Source organism: Myotis yumanensis, unplaced genomic scaffold (assembly GCF_028538775.1).
Source record: "Myotis yumanensis isolate MYYU_CA2020_CCGP unplaced genomic scaffold, mMyoYum1.0.hap1 SCAF_2, whole genome shotgun sequence".
NCBI classification, from domain to species: domain Eukaryota; kingdom Metazoa; phylum Chordata; class Mammalia; order Chiroptera; family Vespertilionidae; genus Myotis; species Myotis yumanensis.
Genome location: NW_027223753.1, coordinates 171,839,082 through 171,859,169, shown reverse-complemented (window position 1 = coordinate 171,859,169; position 20,088 = coordinate 171,839,082). Strand labels below are relative to the sequence as shown.

The window sequence follows — 20,088 nt, the reverse complement described above, 5'->3', positions numbered from 1 at the left end:
CCAGGGAATATTGTGTTGATTATTTCTGCCCCTCATCCATGTGTTTTTTCTTTACATTCCCCTCTGATAGTGACCCCCACCCTTGCCTATACCTTTTGCTGATTAAAATACAAACTCCTTAGCATCACATTCAAGCCCCCTCAGAATCTCTTCCCAGTCTAACCTTCCAATCTCACCTCCTACTGTCTGCTACTGGATGTCCTACACTCCTCAAAATACTTGATCATTACTTAGGGAACTAGGCAATGCTTTCTAGTGCCTCAGATTTCGACACACTTACAGATGTGTTTCAGTCTGATTAATGCTTATGCTGGGGTCCCACCCTTTTTCTGCTTTTGTGAATTAAAAGTGACCTTGGAGTAGAGGCTAATGAAAACATTAAAGACTTTGAGAACAGAAATAAAAAGAGGAAGCTGTGTTTGGCTGAGTTACACTTTGCCAGCCTCAGTTTTCCTCTTGGTCCTTTCTCGGTTTATGTACTCAGCCTGCACCTAGCATGCCACTCATACCTTCATTCATCATGTTGTAACCTTTTGTGTCTCCCTCACTGGACTGCCAGCAAGGAAGTAAGCACAGCATCTAATTCATCTAGGCTTTCCTAACTCCCAGCAGATTCCCCAATAGACATCCTGGCCCAGTTAGGGAATATCAGGGGTCTTACCTTCACAAAGTCATATTCACAAAGATAGGAGGATTCCAAGTTGAAGTGCATGAAATAAAGCTTGATCCGAAATCCTTCTGGAACAGTGATATTCCAAGTCACTCTCGAATCACTCGGGTAGGAGTCTGGATAGCCAGGCGACTGAATCTGGCCAAACATATTGTTAAGCTCCACAGTGTGGGCCAAAGCCTTCCACAAGGAGAAGCACAAAGCATGATAAAGAGGGAGCCACCTAAAAGACAAAAATGGATCACCTTACATTCACGGACACAGTTCCTCACCATTTAACTAAGTCAGCAGCCCAGAGATCAAGTTCTCAGCATATCTCGGCCACTGACTTCTGCCTTTACTCCTCCCCTGTGGGCCTTGCTTACCCAGTCTAGAATACAGAAAACGGTAACTCAGTGATTTCTAAAGTTTCTGTCAGTCGTGCTCTTTTGAAGATTTGATAATACTATTAAACTTTCCCAGCAAATACCCCATTTGGGACTCTGACACATATCATTTTTCTGTTGAAAATGTAAATTTCATAATCAGGTAAAAGTTGTTGTCATTTCTTCAGCTCAACTTCATTTAAGAATTATAACCCCTTCTGTTTTCTAAAAAGTAGTAGTAACATAGTAATCTTGGGATGAGATTTGTACTCAATGATGCAGTACCTTACACAAATTTAACAAAATTAATCAAGGTATGCAAATTTTTGAATTAAGAAAGACTCAGTAAAACAAAATTTTTCCCTCTTGGTAAGTGTTCTTATAAAATGATCAAAACCCTACAATTTATTTCCAGCTGTAGGAATAAAAAAGAATGAACTATTAAAAGAATTGGATAAAGGGCAAGGAAAACTCAATAAAACTTACAGAACACACCCAATGTGACTGATGCAATAGAGGCAGAATGTTCAAGGCTTGTCAAAGCCCTAATGGTCAATATACACCACACCAAGCATCTAATAGATTGACCCCTCCCCTACCCAAGCAAGACCCAAGGACTTTGAATTCAAACATCCCAAACCTGGCTCATCAAGTTTTCCCATAAGTACTATTGCTTCCCAAGGTCAGTTGATGTAAACGTTCTTATATGAAATACTGGAGGCCTGGTGCACAAAATTCGTGCATGGGGAGGGTCCCTCAGCCCAGCCTGCACCCTCTCGCAATCTGGGAACCCTCGGGGGATGTCCAATTGCCAGTTTAGGCCTGATCCTGCAGGGCCTAAACTGCAGTCAGACATCGCTCTCACAATCCGGGACCGCTGGCTCCTAACTGCTGGCCTACCTGCCTTCCTGATCACCCCTAATGACTCTGCCTGCCTGCCTGATTGCCCCTAACCACCTCTGCCTGCCTGATCGCCCCTAACCACTTGCCTGCCTGCCTGATCGCCCCAACCACTTGCCTTCCTGCCTGATCGCCCCAACCACTCACCTGCCTGCCTGATCGCCCCTAACCACTCACTTGCCTGATCGCCCCTAACCACTCTGCCTGCTGACCTGATTGCCTCTAACTGCTTGCCTACCTGCTTGCTGGTTCCTAACCGCCTCTGCCTCGGCCCTTGCTGCCGCAGCTTCATCCAGAAGGAAGTCTGGAATGACGTCTGGAATGTCGTTTGGCTGTCCAGTCTAATTAGCATATTACACTTCTATTATTATAGATTGCTATTGCATCCTAAGTGGTCTCCCTGCCTCCACTTTATACTATTCAGCAATCTTCCTCCAAGGTTGATTTACTAATACACAGATGTGACCATGCTGCTCCACTGTGCCTGCAGGGTAAAGCATCTGCTCCCGGGTTGGCTGATGATCCCTTTTTGATCTAGTGCTGATCTGTCTGTCCACCTTCATCTCAGTGCCAGCCATACTTTGGCATGCCATGCCCACCCATAACTCAGCCTTCTTCCACATACCGTAATCATCCCCACCTAATTGTCTTATTTCTCCTCCGTCATCCAGTTTAAAACTTCTGATGCTATGGAGTATCTTTCACTCAGTTGAGCACATATCACACTGCACTGCTTTAGGGGAACCGCCCCTGAAGTTCGACGTATTGGGGTTCAAATCCCAATTTTTCTGCTTATTGGCCATAAAGTCTTGGGTAATTAGTCTCTCTGAGCTCCAGTTTCCTCATATAAAAATGGGATTATCTCTAATTAAAAAAATCACATGAGCATTCAAGGTTATGTATATAGAGGACTTAGTGTAGAGCCTAATATATAATCAGTGATGACTGAATGAGTGAATGGATGAATGAAATGGGGCCACAGTCTTATACAGCCCCAAAAGTCAAAGCTGGGAAATTATACCAGCATTTTAGGATTAATAGTTATATCTTTGCTAGTCAGGAAACTTTTTCCCAACCCTCTGTCCCATAAGTACAGATGCATATATGTGTATATGCATGAATTTTTGAATCTATATACATAGCTTTCTCATAATATTTACATAAAAGATAAATAGGTAAGTGCAAATAGGCCTAGAAGGATATCAGCAGGGTACTAGCAGTGGTTATCACTGACGTGGAATATGAGTGTTTTTAATTTTAATTTTGTGTATACAAAATGTTCAAATTTGTCTAGAAGGACCTGTACTATTTTTTTCAATAAAAAGAAAACAATAAAATTACTTAAATTTTTTCCAAGGCCCTTATAATAGCAACATGTGAGATGCAACTAAGGAAGCAAATTGTTTTAATCCAATTGCCAGGGTCAATATTTTTTTAAACCAATCTGTTGGAGGAAGGGCCAAAGAGGCAGAGGAGGCATAAGTCCAAGTCTCTAGTGAATTCATAGGAAAGCTGAGTCCAGAAACTCTCACTCACTGGGCCCAGGCAGCCCTACATTCAAGGGAAGAAATATACCCATGTCAGCAGGGCAGGGAGTTCTGCTGCAGTGCTGCTTGGGGAGGGGAGAGTGCTGGTCCTGGGGCAGAAAAACTAGGTTCCAGTTCAGACTTTTATTTCATTTATCTGAACCATCTTGGGAAAGTCATGTTAGGTTTCTGTCTCTTCAACCATTTGGTGATAATAATGACTTCCTACAGGGCTGCTCTCAGAAAAAGGCTGTTGGAAAGTGCTTTGTTAACTGCCCAGCCCTAGGCAAACATTAGTTATGATTACTCCATCATGCTGCTTCCCAAAAAAAGGGGGTTAGGAGTGACGGTTGGCTCCCAAATCGGACTTCCCTGTAATAGCGACATCCAGATTGTGCAAGGCTCAAAGGTCAACTTTCTCCATGGCTGCTTTTTCCAGACCACATGGAGGAGACTCAGCCTCCTACTGCGGGGCTGTCAAGGGCCGGCTGCTGACAGCCCAGAAGCCCAGGACCATGTGGGGTAGACAACTGTTTAGTGTGGGAGGATGGCCTGCGAAGCTTTCTGTTCTATTCTGTTTGCATCTCAAAACAGTCGAACATATGAAACAAATATCTCCTTGCACATAATGGGCTTGAGCATATGCTTGCTTGCTTTAGGGGCTGCAAATCAGAGGATATAAGTGTTGGCTTTCATTCCCCATCACACTCTCTGACTGTTTTTGGCTTCTTATACACCAGGCACCGGCTGTACAATTCCTGACACCTGCTATCTATATTCTAGCTAATCAAAAAAATTGAGCTACATTTGCTTGAAATGTCAAAAGTAATGTCGAAAACTGGGATTTCAGAGGCTCCAGTGTGGGAACAGGCCATCAGAAAAGATAAAAATGCCTGCATAGATTATGCAGTGAGCAGTAATTTCTATCCTCTCTATTCACTCCCCTCACTTCAACCTGCACTACATCCAGACTGTCTCTGAGTAGAAGAGTTGAAAGGGACTGCATAGATCCATTTGACAACACCCTTAGTTGACGGGTGATGAAAGGATACCCCAAGAGGTGACATGTCATAGCCAATACCATATGGCAAATTAGCTTCAACAGAAGAAGGGAATAACCGAAGCTCACAGAGGAAGCTGGGTCCATGCCCATATGCCCAGGCATCTGGCCAAAGCAATTAATCCTGTGAAAAATAATTCAAAAACCCATGGTTTTATGTGAAAAGTTTTGAAAAAGATACTAATACCAAAGCCCCTCCCACAACAGATTCTAGTTTAATTGGTCTGGAGTGAGGGCCAGTCCTCGGCTAATGTGCAGGAGGACTGGGAGATGCCTGTATAGAATGTTACTTGGTTGAGAGTCTGGTAGAATATGGTAGAAAAAAAATTCAAGTCCTGGAGTTGAAGTCCAAAGACCCAAGTTTAAGTCTGAGCTTTCCAAATCATCCATGTGGCTTTGGGTAAATTGTTAACTGCTTTTATCGTCACTTTTTCATAAATCCTTACCTTATCCAAAATCTGAAAACCAGAAGAGACAGTGCCCATGAAAGGGTTTTGTAAACTCTGAAGTGCCCTTCTATAGGAGGCAAGACTCTTGGAAAACTTCTAGTGGAGCACTTTTCTGTAGTATTTGTGCTTTTTAACAACTGAATGCAATTCAGCCAAAATTTATTGAATGCCTAACAGATAAGGAAACAGATATCATGCTAGACACTGGGCATACAAATACAAAAAGATTCCGTGTCTTAGGAGACAGTCAATCTTGGAAGAGGAGGTGGGCATTTAAACAAGGAGATGTACAAAGACAAGAAGAGATGTAGCCCCAGAGGACAGAGGATGCTTATTCTGGGGATGTTGGCTAGGGAAGAGGAGGTGATGTTTGAGTTGGCTGGAGCAATCGGGTCCCCTAGGTAGAAAATAAGGGGGAAGGATGTTCTGGGTTAAGGAATGGGTAAACGCAAAGACACAGAACTTGTTAATCAGCCCTGTAGTTTGGTATGACTGCGGCATTGGGGGTAGGGTGAGATTCAAACGGTGACAGATCAATCAAATTGTCATTGCATGTAGATGGCATACATTTCATCTCTTTTAGGAGAAAAAAAATATGAAGTTAGATGGCAGATCTAAAATTACAATGGATTTAAAAAGAGCAGAATGTTCTTTTAAAAGAATTAACCTTAAAGACCCGATTACCTCTCTGAACCACAGGTAATCTGAGTTCAAAGAGTTAACAGTCTGAAGCCCCTCATTGATCCCAGACCCAGAAAAGTTGCTAGGTGACTTTGCAAAAGAGAAACAAATAGAACCCCCTTTTTCAATGGAGAAGAAAATTAATGGGAAAAGAGGGGTTTAGGGACTTAACATCTGCAGTGTTTTTCTTTCCTTTCTTCTTCTTCCTTTTTTTTAATTCTTAACAGCATTAACACTTATAAGTAGTAAAAACAATTACAGTGGTAAGGTTTTGAGACTTGCAGAGGAAAACTTAGAAGGAATGTATGGTAGGAAGGATCAAGTAACTCAAACTATAGCTGAGGAATAGGGAATGTTGAAGAGCACAAAAACAATTAGAACTTAAAGTCCTCGGTTCAGAACCAAAGGCTCCTTTAAAAAAAATAAAATTGTGGTATCTTGTAAGAGCCATTTGGTGCTATTGGTATTCTGATTCATACCACCAGCTGCCTCTGATTTCAGTCAGAAATTCAGAAATTTATAGAAAACTGTAAAACAGGGACAGGTTTTTAGTTTTCTAAATTGAGATTTTAACTGGCCAACTTCTGAGGGTTTAAGAAACCACAGAGCTGAGCTGTGGGAAGCTGGTTTCTTTTCCGGTCAGAACAAATAAACACACAAACACATATCTAACTCACAAAGTGTTGGGAGAGGTAAACCAATGTACTTTGCAGAGGAGGAAAACAAAAAACTGAGCCTGTGGGCAGCAGGAGGAAAGTCTCATTTGCCAGCAGGCAGCACCCTATACTGGCAGAAGGGGAATCTGAGCCTCAGCAGCCCTGGGCAGGATTTGCACAAAGTCTCCCGTTTCAAGTTGCATGTCTCCGGAGTCCCAGGAAGGCGCCCAGCTCAGTCTCCCTCTCAGAGCCCCAAGGATTGATAAGAAACCCTTTGTACCACCCATAGGACACAAAGGTGAGTCAGCCCAGAGACAAGGTCAGACCCCGCGGGGCTATTTGACACCGGGTCTCTGAAGGGACAGCCTTGCCCATTCCTACCCTGGCACTCACCTCATTTTCTTGCCTTGGGTTCTCCTGGCTGCCTGGCCTTGGTCCTCCCCGGCCTGAGTTGTCTGTGAGCTCGTCCCCGATGTGGTGTCAGCGATGCCTTATCTTTGTTCTGAGGTCCCTGTGTGTCTCTGGAATTGGCTGGCATTCTCCATTCAGGTCACGCCTTCCCCTGCCTGCAACAGATCCCCTCTCCCCCTCTCTCCCTCTGCCTTTCTCTTCTCTCTCTCTCTCTCTCTCTCTCTCTCTCTCTCTCTCCTCCCTCTTACACACACTCAGAGGAACCTGACAGAACAGAATCTGTCTTCCTGAAGAGATCTGCTTCTCCAGTTCCCTCCTTTATCCTGCTTGGCTGGCTCCAGTCCCTGAGAGAAAATAACTGAGTGGCTCAAATAGGTATTTGTGTCACCGTGTGTGTGTGTGTGTGTGTGTGTGTGTGTGTGTGACTGTGTGACTGTGTGACTGTGTGACTGTGTGACTGTGTGTGAGTGTAGAGGGTGGAGGGGGGCAAAGTCTAATTTCTCTTCACTCTCCCTTGCCAGATGGCTATAGTTTTCTGCTCTTTTTCAGGACATTGGCAAAAGGACACCAACTAAACAGAAATAACCAACCAAGAAGGCAATTCTAACATCAACACTGGGAAAGAAAACAGATCCCTGGTCCCCAGGTCTGTGGGCAAACAGCACAGGTTTTCCTGTGAGCACAGCCGCTGGCCGGCAATGTTTGGGAGCAGAGGCCCTGAAATTGGCTCCGTGTTCCCACTGAAACACAGAACTTGTGCTGTTTACCAGCTCAGAGGGTGCGGAGGTCTAACACAGCCGGAGAAGATGCTCCACAGTCAGAAAGTCCTGCACCCCGGTGTAGGAAGAGCCTGTATATGTGTCCATATGCAAGTTTGTGGAGAAATCAGCACCAGATCTAAGCTGCGCTGAATAATAAGCGAAGTAACTCCCTTCACAACAATGACAACCAAATGGGCATAAAAAAGAGATTTTTACTGAGAACCTTTTCTGCGTTAGGCAGAGTGACACACAGATGTCATCTTAGTTACTCCCACCAACTTGTGAGGGTCATACCATTATACTCATTTTACAAATGGGAAAACTGAGGCTCAGAGAGGCTGCATGACTTGCCAAGATTGCCCAGCCCTTACTTCTTACTGCTACTACCACTAATAGTGATGTGTCACACCCTGTCTAATAATGTGTTAATTCCCTCCAATCATCTTTGTACCTCAGCTAGGTGGGTAGTAATAGTGTCGCCATTCTACAGGTGTTGACACTGCCCAGAGAGGGTAAGCAACTTACCCAGGGTCACACAGCTAGAAAGCAATGAGGAAAGAAATCTGAGCTCTAACTTATTATATTGTACTGCTTCTCAGTAATGTATTATAAATGCATGTGACAATTCAAGTACACACAACATTCAAAGAGAAACTCAATTTGAAGCATTTTAAAAACAGTGCTAGACTCAGAACTTATATCTAAGCCAGCTGTGCACTTTAGGGCCAATACTTAACATCTTCAATTCTGTTTTCTTACCTAGAAAATGGGGTTGCAATGAAACTTAAGTGGGATTATACTTACGGAGGGCTTTTTTAGCTAGCCAGTGGTGTACCTGAGAAAGGGCTACCACCGTTTCTAACCAGGGGGCACATTCATGCACTCCCAACTTTGCTTTGGTACAGTTTAGGGAACGATGGCTTGAATCTCACTGAAATTCTCCTTGCTCCATTTTCTCTCTAGTTTCTCTATTTTAACACTTTCAAATGCCAGCCTTGCCAAGTCCGGCCTCATTAAGAGGCTGTGGTCAATAATGTGGGTGCAAGTACATGGGATGAGAGAATAGGTTTATCTTCAGGCACTGTTTCAACGAAATGTTGCTTTGTGTTTCAGGCCTAATAGAAACAACCCCTTAAAAGTCCCATTAAGAAGACTCACAGGCTCCTTGGACATCAAATAACTCTCACAAAACAACATTTAAATGATTTAAGTGTAAATGAAGCAGAAACACATGGACTACATTTCTCTTGGAATACACAAGGGTTTTAAAACTGAAGGAGAAAGAATTTGGCGCAAGGCACACTGCGCTGTGCAGAGGGCCCTGCCCATTAAAGCCATTTCCTCCATTCACGCTGCAGCTGAGCAGGCCCTCTCCTAATTTAGGGAACATACAGGGAAATGCAGTCATTCGTCCTGGGCGCGAAGGGGAGAGCTTGGGAGGGAAAGCCATCAGCTTCTCCTCGTAAAGTGTCATAGAGCAATTGAGCCTCCTGGAATGGTTTCCTGGCCATGATTTTTCAAGGCTGCCAGCGTTCAATGGGAGGCATTTGAAATAAGCTCTAAGCCAAAGTTCTGCCAATATGCAGCAGATCTGATGTGTGCCTCCCTGGGAGTGAGCCAAGGCTCTGATGGAGTCTGTGTGAAAGCAAGAATGTTGTGGCTCAGGAGTGATCTGGGTGGGCTACAGGGAAGCTTCCCATTGGGTTGGACTACATTGGTGATACTGTATTGTCTTGTGTTTTCGATAAAAACCCCCTGTGGTATCATGAATAGATGGGGGAGTGGGAGCAATGGAAGGGAAGTGGTCTGGAAGTAGGCTCAATATGGGTAGGCTAACTTGTATGTGACCTTGGGTGGGTCACCTAGGTTGTTGACTATGGGAGGGAGGCATCAGTTTGCTCCACTGTGAAATCAGGGAGTTGGACTCTTCTGAGATCATGAACACATACACATGTGGGCTGGAGGACTATTGTAGCTAAGAATGTCTAAGAAACTGATAAATAGCCCCAAAGATCACAGCTTAGAATTAAAATTTGGGTTATTCAGCACATTGACTTATAGTAGGTCAGGTGGATTACTAATGGCCTATAAAGCTAGTCAAAGAGTCCAAAGTGGTCCTCTAATCTTGACACCGGTTTTATCTGTTGCCATAATAGCATCCCATTAATTAGGATTCAAACATAAGTATTCAGAACAATAATTTTTAAGAAGCTTCAACTAGCTTTTTTTTTTTTTTAAGTTTCACTAAAAAGTTTAAAATATGCATACAAGGAACTAATAGTGTGTTATATAGGATCATAAAATTATAGAATGGCAGATGTGGGCTCAATACCCCCAGGTTATAGTCAGGGTAAAGGAGCAAAAAACTACTACAAAAAGGGTAAGTGCCACAGCATTCCTACCACTAGAAAGGACTTAGTTTACATGTTCTACTGAAGTATTTATTATATGCAACTCCTAAGATGGAACCTTCTGGAATTCCATGAATGTGTTAGAAAATGTAAGGAATTTGGGCAATGGTTTTTTGTTGGCAAAGTCTGAAATCCAAGCTTCCTAAGAATATCCAAGAAACTGATAAATAGCTCCAAAGATCACAGCTTAGAATTAAAATTTGGGTTATTCAACATAATGACTTATAGTATGCTTAACGCCATCACTTCAGAGCCTACCAGACTATCAGAATCATCTGGGGACTTAAAAAAATGCCAATACATTATTATAAGTAATATTCCTATCTTTTTACAGATGATGACATAGGTTCAGAGAGACTAAGTGTGTCAGCAAGAGGACAACCAATATTTACAGCCAAGGCCTCCTGACCCCAAATTCAGGACACTTACCTCTCATCTGAGAACTCCTGACCCTGCCTGTGGACTTTGAACATCCATGAGCCTTGTTGTCATGTACCGGGAAGAATTCAGGGGAGGAAAAAATAGTTTCTACTAAATAAATAAACTGTTAAGCTCTTTTATAGGCTGAATTGTGTCCTCCAAAATGCATGTGTTGAAGCAAGCCCTAACAGCCGTGGGCAAACTACAGCCCGCGGGCCCGGATCCGGCCCGTTTGAAATGAATAAAACTAAAAAAAAAAAAAAAAAGACCATACCCTTTTGTGTAATGATGTTTACTTTGAATTTATATTAGTTCACACAAACACTCCATCCATGCTTTTGCTCCGGTCCAGTTTAAGAACCCATTGTGGCCCTCGAGTCAAAAAGTTTGCCCACCCCTAGTATCTCAGAGCATGACTATTTAGAAATAGGGTCTTTAAAGAGGTGATTAAGTTGAAACAGGGTGTCAGGGTGGGACCTAGTCTAATGTAATTGGTGTCCTTATTAGAAGACATTAGGACACAGACAGAAAAGAAAAAAAAACATGTGCGGAGACAGCAAGAAGGTGGCCATCTGTGAGCCAAGGAGAGATGGCTCAAAAGAACACCTTAATCTTGAACTTCTTTAAAACACCTGACAACACCTTGATCTTGAACTTCTAGTCTCCAAAACTGTGAGAAAATAAAAATAAATTTCTGCTGTTGGAGCTGCCCAATCTGCAGTATTTTATTATGGAAGCTTTAGCAAACTAATACAGGTTCTCTTACAGAAGATTCCCCCAAAGCATGAAAGACATACTACCAGTGGTGTCAAGCTGGTTGCAGGTGCCAAATACTTAGAGTTAATAAACACTGGGTCAGTAAAAATTTCGTTTGGTAGGTAAAAAGAGAAACCTTGACTAATGCTGAAATATAGAGAATTTAGTTTCTTTTTATAGCAAGAAGTGAGGAGGTAGGTAGTTCTGGGGCAGCTACTCAACATTGTTTTCTTTCTTTTTGCTCTGCCAGCTGTAGGAATTGGGCTTTTATTGTCATGCTTGTTACCTCATGGTTACAAAATGGCTGCAGTGACTCCAGATGTCGTGTCACTATCTAAGCAGAAAAGAAGAAGGAAGAGGGAGAGGTAGCATTGGGGTACTTCGCTTAATGTCTCACAGGCCAGAGCTGGGTCCTACAGCCACCACTACCTTCAAGGGTTTTACAGCTTACATAGGAAGCAGGCATTAAAGAAGACAGGGGTTAGAGGTGGGGATTGTATGAGTTGACTCTCAATGTCTGTCACCATCATATGCCAAAAAGAGTCCTGCCTTTTAAATTTCTCCTTCACTCCTAATATTATAAAAAAGAAAGCCTCAAAGTGGTATCATTATATCATGAGTCCCATTTTCCCTTTAACAAGGAAAGGCAGGTTTCAGGTTCAGAGTCTTGAGGACACAATGGTTATTCTGCTAGAATTTAACAATTTTTTATTTGTTATCTTTATTTTTATATTTATGGCAGTACCATGTTTTCAAATATATGGATTTTAGTTAATAAATCCAGAGTTGATTGAAATAAAAGTTTTTAAAAAACAATAATTAGGTGGCATTTATGCATATGAAAAAAATTGTAAAGGTAAATGGCTACATGTTGGGAGCATGGGTCTAGAGGGTGAAGTCATGGTGGAAGAAGACTGGTCTGTGAGTCAAGATGCCAGGAATGGAGACCATGTTTTGCCCAAACCCAATGTGAAGCTTTGAGCTTTCTGTCTGTCCTCCTGGGTTTGGAGTTTCTAATTTGCAATGGAAATGTTGGATTAGGTGTTTTGATTTATCTTTTGAAAGCACATTGCTACTCAAACACTTCATGGCATCTCTGTTTCAGTGTGTGGAACAATATCTGTCACACTATTATTGAGATGAGATTAAAGTTTAGAAGATCTCAAAGTAGTTTTAAAAAAGTGGGTGACCATGGGAGCATGCTGAAAGAGGTTAATGGGGGTGGCAGGGGCATGGGGGAGAATAGAGGACCTATGAAATACTTTCAACAATAAAGAATTTTTTTTTTTAAAAAAAGAGGGTGATCTCTAAGATAAAAGAAAAAGGTATACCCAAGAAGAATGCTTCTCTGTTATGACTCATTTTATCCCCAAAATAGCCAGTAAAGGCCATATATTATCATCTCTATTTTATCTACTTGATTAATAATATTGCGACGAGGTAATTTAGTCCCAGAGGTGATATATGCATTGCCCAGGGTTGCACAGAAATCAGATGGTGGGGCTGAGACCATGAACTCAGATTTCCATACTCGCCTGTTCTTTCAGATAAAGTTGTAGGCCACTCTATTTGAGACTAAATACATATATATCAACAAGTGAATCTAAAAATCAAGTCAATAAAAAAATCTGATGAACAGAATAAACTGGTGAATATAATAGAAGTAGGGGCATAGAAAGGGAGTGGACTGACAATTCTCAGGGGGAAGGGGGTGTGAAGGGTGCGGGAAGAGATTGAACAAAAATCTTACACCTATGGATGAGGACTGTGGTGGGGGGTAAGGGCATGGGGTGGGGTGGGAACCAGGTGGAAGGGAGCTATAGGGGGAAAAAAGAGGAACATCTGTAATAATATGAACAATAAAGATTTATTTTAAAAAAAGAGACTAAGTACTTTAAAAAGAGACTTACTTTTTAAGACACTTGCCTGGCCAACACAGTTCGGCTCCCTACCACAGAGTATTGTCAGATAAAGAGGTATGCTAAGGTGTTTTGACCTCTGCTGGGGAGCAAATTTTTCATGCATTCTCAGTTGCCATTAGGCTTGTGGGTTATAGAACCTCCTTTGGTCTCTGTAAGAGGAGATACCTCTCTCCTTTTCCCATCTCTTAGTCTAAACTGATTACTATCCTCTTCCTCACTCTTCTCTAAGCCAGAATCTAAGTTTACTAGTGGGCAGTGAAATTGAGTTAACCGCACATCATCTTCTGCTTTCTGCCTTATTTCACTCAGTGAGAAACAACTTGGAAGCAGCTTCTTTAAGGCAACTCTGGCTCTCTCTTTGACCTTCTTTCTCATTCACCTAGACAAAGGGTGGGAGGAGAGGAGATTAAGATTTAAACTAGCAGGAGGTGGGGGTGTTACACTTAAATTTCTGACCAAAGGCAGCCTTGTCATTTAACCAAGCTCTACTGAAGAGCTTGATTCTGAGAACCTGGTACTAGCCTAGCTGGTAACACAGGGTATCTGGTTTCCTGTTTGGTTGTTTCTTCTCATGGTAATCGTGGGGGAAGGTGATGTATAAGAGGGAATCTTGGGGTCCTTGAGAACCTAAGACATACACCATTTGTTATGGGCTGAATTGTGCCCCCTACCCCCATTCATATTTTGAAGTCCTAAACCCTAGTATCTCAGATCATGACTATATTTGGATATAGGGTCTTTAAAAGGGGACTCTTATAGTGGGCCCTAATACAATATGACTGGTGTCCTCATAAGAGGAAGAGATTAGTACATAGACAACACAGAGGAATGACCATGTGAGTACATCTCAAGAAAGCAGCCATCTGTGAGCCCAGGCGAGAGGTCTCAAGAGAAACCAAATCTGTCAACACCTTGATCTTAGACTTTTAGCCTCCAGAACTGTGAGAAAATAAATTCCTGCAATTTAAATGACCTAGTCCAGTGGTCGGCAAACTCATTAGTCAACAGAGCCAAATATCAACAGTACAACGATTAAAATTTCTTTTGAGAGCCAAATTTTTTAAACTTAAACTATATAGGTAGGTACATTGTTATTAACTTAATCAGGGTATTACTAAGACTTAGGAAGAGCCACACTCAAGGGGCCAAAGAGCCGCATGTGGCTCGCAAGCCACAGTTTGCCAACCACGGACCTAGTCTATAGTATTTTGTTATGGAGGCCCTAGGAAATTAATACACCATACATACCTCTGTTGGATCTGCTCACCTAAATCCATTTTATATCAATTATAGCTACCCATTCCTTTTTGGTCTCGTCTCTCCCAGAGGTTACTCAGATGCAAAGGCCACATAGATCAAGTAGATCTTAGTCAACCATGGACAGGGTTGACTAAGCCATAAGAAGCAAATGGAGAACTGGGGTAAGACAGTGTGGATGACAGGACTCAGATCATAAAGAAGTCAGGTTCTCACTTTCCTAATTCCCTATGGCTGTTTCATGACCACTACTTTTCCATCCTCCTTTCAAATTCCCCTACTCTTCTATCACTCTGGCATACATTACTCATCTCTGTTAATGACCTTCCAACCCCTTGGTCCTATCTTTCATTCTCTTCATTAAAAGTTTAGGGCATAGGGCACCATTGCTTACTTTTTCTTTTCAATTCCTCCTGACACCTTGAGTAATGTCATTCCTTGACCTCCTCATCTTCAATGATGACTTCTTCCATTTCACCTTAGCCATATACTATACCCATAGCCACATCCATCTGGGAAATTTTAAGGTCATAGTACACTATCCTCTGACCATCTAGGTTTTCTGCTCCTTCAATAAACCTACATCTAGACTTCAACCTTACCAAGACATCCAGTCATTTGACATCACTCCATTTTCTTCCAGTTGATCAGATCCTCTTGGCTTTACATATTTTCTGAATCCCACAACCAATCACCAGCACTCCTTAGTAGATTTTTCTTTCTCTACCTGTTTCTCGGCTCTCTTCAGAGGAACGGTTCTTTAAATCATTGAGAATCAAATGAAAGCTAGATTTTCTTGGTCTGGAATACCTCCAATAAAGCTTCATAGTTTACTCCCTTACCTCCTTCAGTTCTTTCTGAATATGTCACCTTTTCAGTGAGATCCTACCTGACCACTCTGTTCTACTAATTCTATTCCCACCTGCTGCTGCTATAGTCATATCCTGTTTTATTTTTCTTCATCACACTCATTACCACCTAAGATACTATTTATTTTAATTATTTTCTCAGTTGTTGCTTCCTTTCCAAACCTCAGAATAACTCAATCTCCAAGTTGACAAAGATTTTTGTATTTTTTTGCTTACTTTGTATTCCTTGTACCAAGAATAGTGTGTTTCACTTGCATATAGTAAGACTTTAATAAACATTTGTGAAATGGGCTTTCTTCCAAGAAAAATGTAAATATGCACATATTCTTAAAACTTGGCATATAATTTCAGCAGCTTGATGGCCCTCCTGAGGCCAGAAAGCTTAGAAACTCAGCTTTAGTCATTCTTTCTGAGTATTTCTCATATACTCTACCAGTGTAGTTTTAAATACTGTTATGTACTGATCACTTACAAATCTATTTCTTTCACCTAAAATCTCCCCATAGTTCCTTACCCACAAATCAAATGTCTATTCCACCTCCATCTGAAGGTTATAATAAACAGAGGTCATTATCTTTTCATTCCCAAGTTGCTCATTTTCCTGTACTAACTCTGTCTATGAATCACCATCAAGTCAGAAACTAAAGCCAGATATTTGACTGTCATCTTGATTTATGTTTTCTCTTTCTTCTCATATGCCATCAATCAGTGTTCTATTGTTTACATATAAGTATCAATCAAATCCATTGTCATGCATATCTTCCATTCCCCTTGCCCTTGCATTAGTGGAGGGCTTCACTAGTTCTCACTGGAATATTTCAACAACCTCTTAGTTAGTTTCAATACCTTTAGTCCCACTCTAATAAAAATACAAGTCTGATTAGTTCTTTCTCTTTGGCAAACTTTCCAGAGTGCTCATTTGCTTACAGAATAAAATAGAAATGTCTCAGAATAGCATTTGAACCCTAATCATGTTGACATGAGACTGAAGTAGCCTGCAATGCTGAGCCAACATTTGGAGAACAGCTGTCCTGAAGAGTTGCCTGGTGCCATGGATAACTTTGTATTAATTAAAAAAAAAGCACCCACAAAACTATTGTGTGAAGCCACTGAGCTTTTGGTATTGTTTGTTACTGCAGATAACCTAGCCTATCCTGACCGACACGCTACTGTGATATGAGACTGCTCTTTTACCTCTATATTCTCCCCCACAACTGGCACACTTTGACATACTCACACTTTAATGTGTAGAGCTGGTACCAAACTTGCTGTGTATTCCAGATTCCATCATGCTCCCTCATACCTGCATGCACTTACATACTTGGTCCTCTTGGTCTTTAATGGTATCCTCTTCCTCATCTGTCAGTAGAACTTCCTTTTATTTATCCTTTTAAATCTTCCCTGGTCACCCAAAATAGAAATAAATACTACCTCATTTCTTACACATACTTTAAATTATTGCATGTGTGAAATTATAGAGCAAATATTTGTCTACTTGTGTTATTTTTTTCACTACAATACTTCAATACTTCAAGGACCTGAACAATATTTTTGTACTTTGGAATCAATAAATGCTTTTGAGCCAGACATTTAAATAATTTTTAAAAGTCGTGTCATGATCAAGACAGATAAATACACAGCTGAACTGATAATTACAAGTTGTGATGAGTACTGGGTAGGAAGAAGACAAAGTCCTATGAGAGAGACTAATAGAAGGGCCTAATTTATACAAAGTGGTCAGCAAAATCATGGTGGTTTGGTATTTAAGTTGACTAGAGTGAGTACAAGTAAGCTAGGGAAGAGTTGATGTTTTCAAATGATGGGCTGTATTATCTGGATTTCAACACATGTGGAAATTCCCATTTCTATATCCAATTCATAGAAATAACAAAAAAGATATACAAATGAGATTAATAAAAGAATAGCTGCATTCAGAATCAGGAAAAGGAATTATCTGTGGATGAGAAAATGGTAAGGTCTGTAAAAGGACAGTAGATAACCCATCCTGACCATGTAGGAAGCCTTCAGGGTCCCACTGAGAAGCTGGAAGCTGACGAGGCTATAGTATAAGGTTTCTTGGGAAGGAGGAGGAACCACCCACAGAAAGATTTTCAAACTAGAATTAACAAATATATATATTTTAAAGCTTATATATGGAGAAGGGATAATAAGCTCAATAAAAAAAGAATATCATGGGAAAAAAATAGAATTAGTAGAACCATAGGAAGAGGAATTTAAAGTAAGCTATCTCAGAAAGCTAAAGGAGGAATATCATCTCTATAACAAGAAGAGGAGGAAGATTGAAAACAAGAGCAGGTTAAAATGCAAAAAGGAGCAATTAAACAATTAGTGAAATTAAAACAACAAATTTTCACTTATAAATTATAATGTATTAAACATGTTTATGTTAAATGTAATTATTGACATTAAAATGCAAACATAAGCATGAATAATTAAATGGCCCCTGTGAGGAATTAATTAATTGTTTGGAAAATTAAGGTGGGGAATTTCCTCTGATAAAGAGATCAGAAGTATAAAAAACACATTCATGGATAATAGAGACCATTATAAACCTTTGAACAATAATAGATACAGAGGCAGAACTGCCTCAAACAGATTGTCAAACTGCAGCGGGAAGGCCGGGGAGGGTTGGGGGGCAGGTGGGAGAGGGGTAAGAGATCAACTGAAGGACTTGTATGCATGCATATAAGTATAGCCAATGGACATAAGACACTGGGGGGTAGGGGAGGTCAGGGGATTGTCAAGGGCGGGGAAAAAAAGGGACACGTATGTAATACCCTTTGTAATACTTTAAGCAATAAAAAAATTAAAAAAAAGAAGTATAAAAAAATAAAAGAAGTATAGATTCAGAAGGTACCTCATATATCTAATAACATTTTAATTAAAAACTAAATAAAGAGAAGGGAAAGGAAGTGATATTTGAAAAAAAAATTTGATCTCAATTTTTTCATAATTGAGAAAAGAGATGAATTCTCAGACTAAAAGGATATACCAAGCCCTAAGTGGGATGCATACATAAAATTATACCTAGATTCCTTGTAGTGAAATTTCAGCATATTAAGGATAAAATTAAAATCTAAAAAATTGCTAAAGGGAAAAAATGAAAATAAGGTTAACATTTAGATTTCTCACCAGCCCCTGGAGAGAAGAAGGGATTGGAATAGAGAATATCTCATGTGCAAAAGGAAAATACCTTTAAACCCATCATTCTGCGTGCAAATGATTGTGTAAGTGAAGTTGAAATAAAGACATATTCATACTCTAAAGCTTATTCAGAAGGAGTTACTGGAGGATGTTAGAGATGGTTAGTGTTGGTGAAACTGTGAAGGAATGGGCACTCCCATGCAATGCATGTGCGAGTATAAAGTGGCATGAACACTTGAATGGCAAACTGGGGGTATTAGTAAATTAAAAATTCACACATCTGACAAATCAGGAAACTTACTTCAAAATATCTGTCTTAAAGAAACACCTGTGCAAGCATGTTCACTGTAGTATTTTTTGTCAAGGGGAAAAATGGACCTCCTTAAATAATGGTTAAATATGACATCTTCATACTATGAGATATGGAGAACTAGGCAGAAGGAATGAGAAAGATCTATAAGCATCAGCATGGATTTACCTCCAAGACTTATTGTTGAGTAAAATGAGCAGGTTGAAGAATGATATTTACCTTAGGATATCATTTATTTAATGAAAAAACAGTAGATTTACCCAACAGTACATATATAGTACATATCATAAATATTTTTATGTATTTTCCATATGTCATAGAAGAAAGAGTGGGAGGAGATATAACATAAACAGTTACCTGCCTGGAGGGTGTCATTGAGAGAAGCTTTATTTGTAGCTATCATAAGGTAAAGTCTTTAGTGCCTGCCCTTGTAGGCCATGGTCAGGGGTATTTAATCTTAGGAGCAGCACAATCCAATTTACAATTATAAAATATCTCTCTGGGTATTGTGAAGAGAATGGATTTGGAGGAGGGGAGGCAGGGAGGCCAGTTGGGAGGCTGTTGCAGTATTTAGGAGCAGGGTCCCTTCATCCATCAGGCATAGTGGATACAGTGAAATCCAGCCTGGATCATATTTGCCTCTATACCAATGCAGCACTAAAATATAATTTTACTTTATTTTTTTATGGATGAAGGGATCCATAAAGGCAAAAGTGCCTAGAGCTCATGAAAGTCATAGAACAGCCCTGATTAGGAGGGAGAAGCTCGGATGGATTGGAGTGGTGGCAGTGGGTATGGAGCCAAGTGGACAGAGGCAAAATAGAACTTGTAAGAAGAAAAGCCTGAACCTGGGTATAAATTCAGAGTGAGGAATGGGGGAGAGGGAGGAAGTAAAGATAACTTCAAGAATTCTGACTCAAGATGGGGTTGACATCACTTACTGAGAAGGGGAACAGGGTTGGAAGGTAAGCAGCAGTTATGCTAAGTTAAATAAGCCAGTCAGAGAAAGATAAGTATCACATGATCTCACTCATATGTGAAATCTAAAGGACAAAATAAAACTGATGAACAGAGTGGATTCAGAGACATGGAAGCATGGAACAGAGTACAGAATCTCAGAGGGAAGGCGGGGGATGGTGGGTGGATGGGAGCTAATTAACCAAAGACCTTGTATGAATATATGCATAACCCATGGACACAGACAATAGTGTGATAAAGGTCTGGAGGGAGGTAAGGGGAAAAAGGGTACATCTGTATTACTTTCAATAATAAGGATAAATTAAGAAAAAATAATGTAAGGAGCTTGCATGCCAGGCTAGATGTGGAAAACTTATCACTGATTCAGAACCTTGAAAGGATTGAGGACCATTGAATTTTTAGGCAATGGGGAGACAGAAATGATTTTTAAGTGGAGATTTACATGATCAAATAGTGTTTTTAAAAATTCATGTGTGATAGTAGTGTGGGCGATGGAACTGAGCTGGTGGGAAGCTGGAGAA

At 40.7% G+C, this 20,088-nt stretch overlaps 1 protein-coding gene and 1 long non-coding RNA gene across 5 annotated transcripts in view; one reads left to right on the top strand and one right to left on the bottom strand.

The window, feature by feature from the left end:
• Positions 1 to 7,081, bottom strand: part of MASP1 (MBL associated serine protease 1) — a 63,993-nt gene extending 56,912 nt beyond the window's left edge. For all 3 annotated transcript variants that reach the window (XM_070406599.1, XM_070406597.1, XM_070406598.1), the window contains exons 1-2: positions 6,701 to 7,081; positions 662 to 893 (exon numbers count right to left, since the gene is read on the bottom strand). In XM_070406599.1, coding sequence (XP_070262700.1) covers positions 662 to 893; positions 6,701 to 6,705 — 237 coding nt within the window. In that variant the 5' untranslated portion in view covers positions 6,706 to 7,081. The remainder of the gene's footprint in view (positions 1 to 661; positions 894 to 6,700) is intronic.
• Positions 6,414 to 10,568, top strand: LOC139004005 (uncharacterized). Of its 2 annotated transcripts, none has more exons than XR_011470317.1 (3): positions 6,414 to 6,605; positions 7,268 to 7,364; positions 10,225 to 10,568. It is a non-coding gene; the product is annotated as an uncharacterized lncRNA (long non-coding RNA). The 2 variants fall into 2 exon arrangements; XR_011470318.1 differs by lacking the exon at positions 6,414 to 6,605 and adding an exon at positions 6,704 to 7,093.
• Positions 10,569 to 20,088: the final 9,520 nt, after the last annotated feature.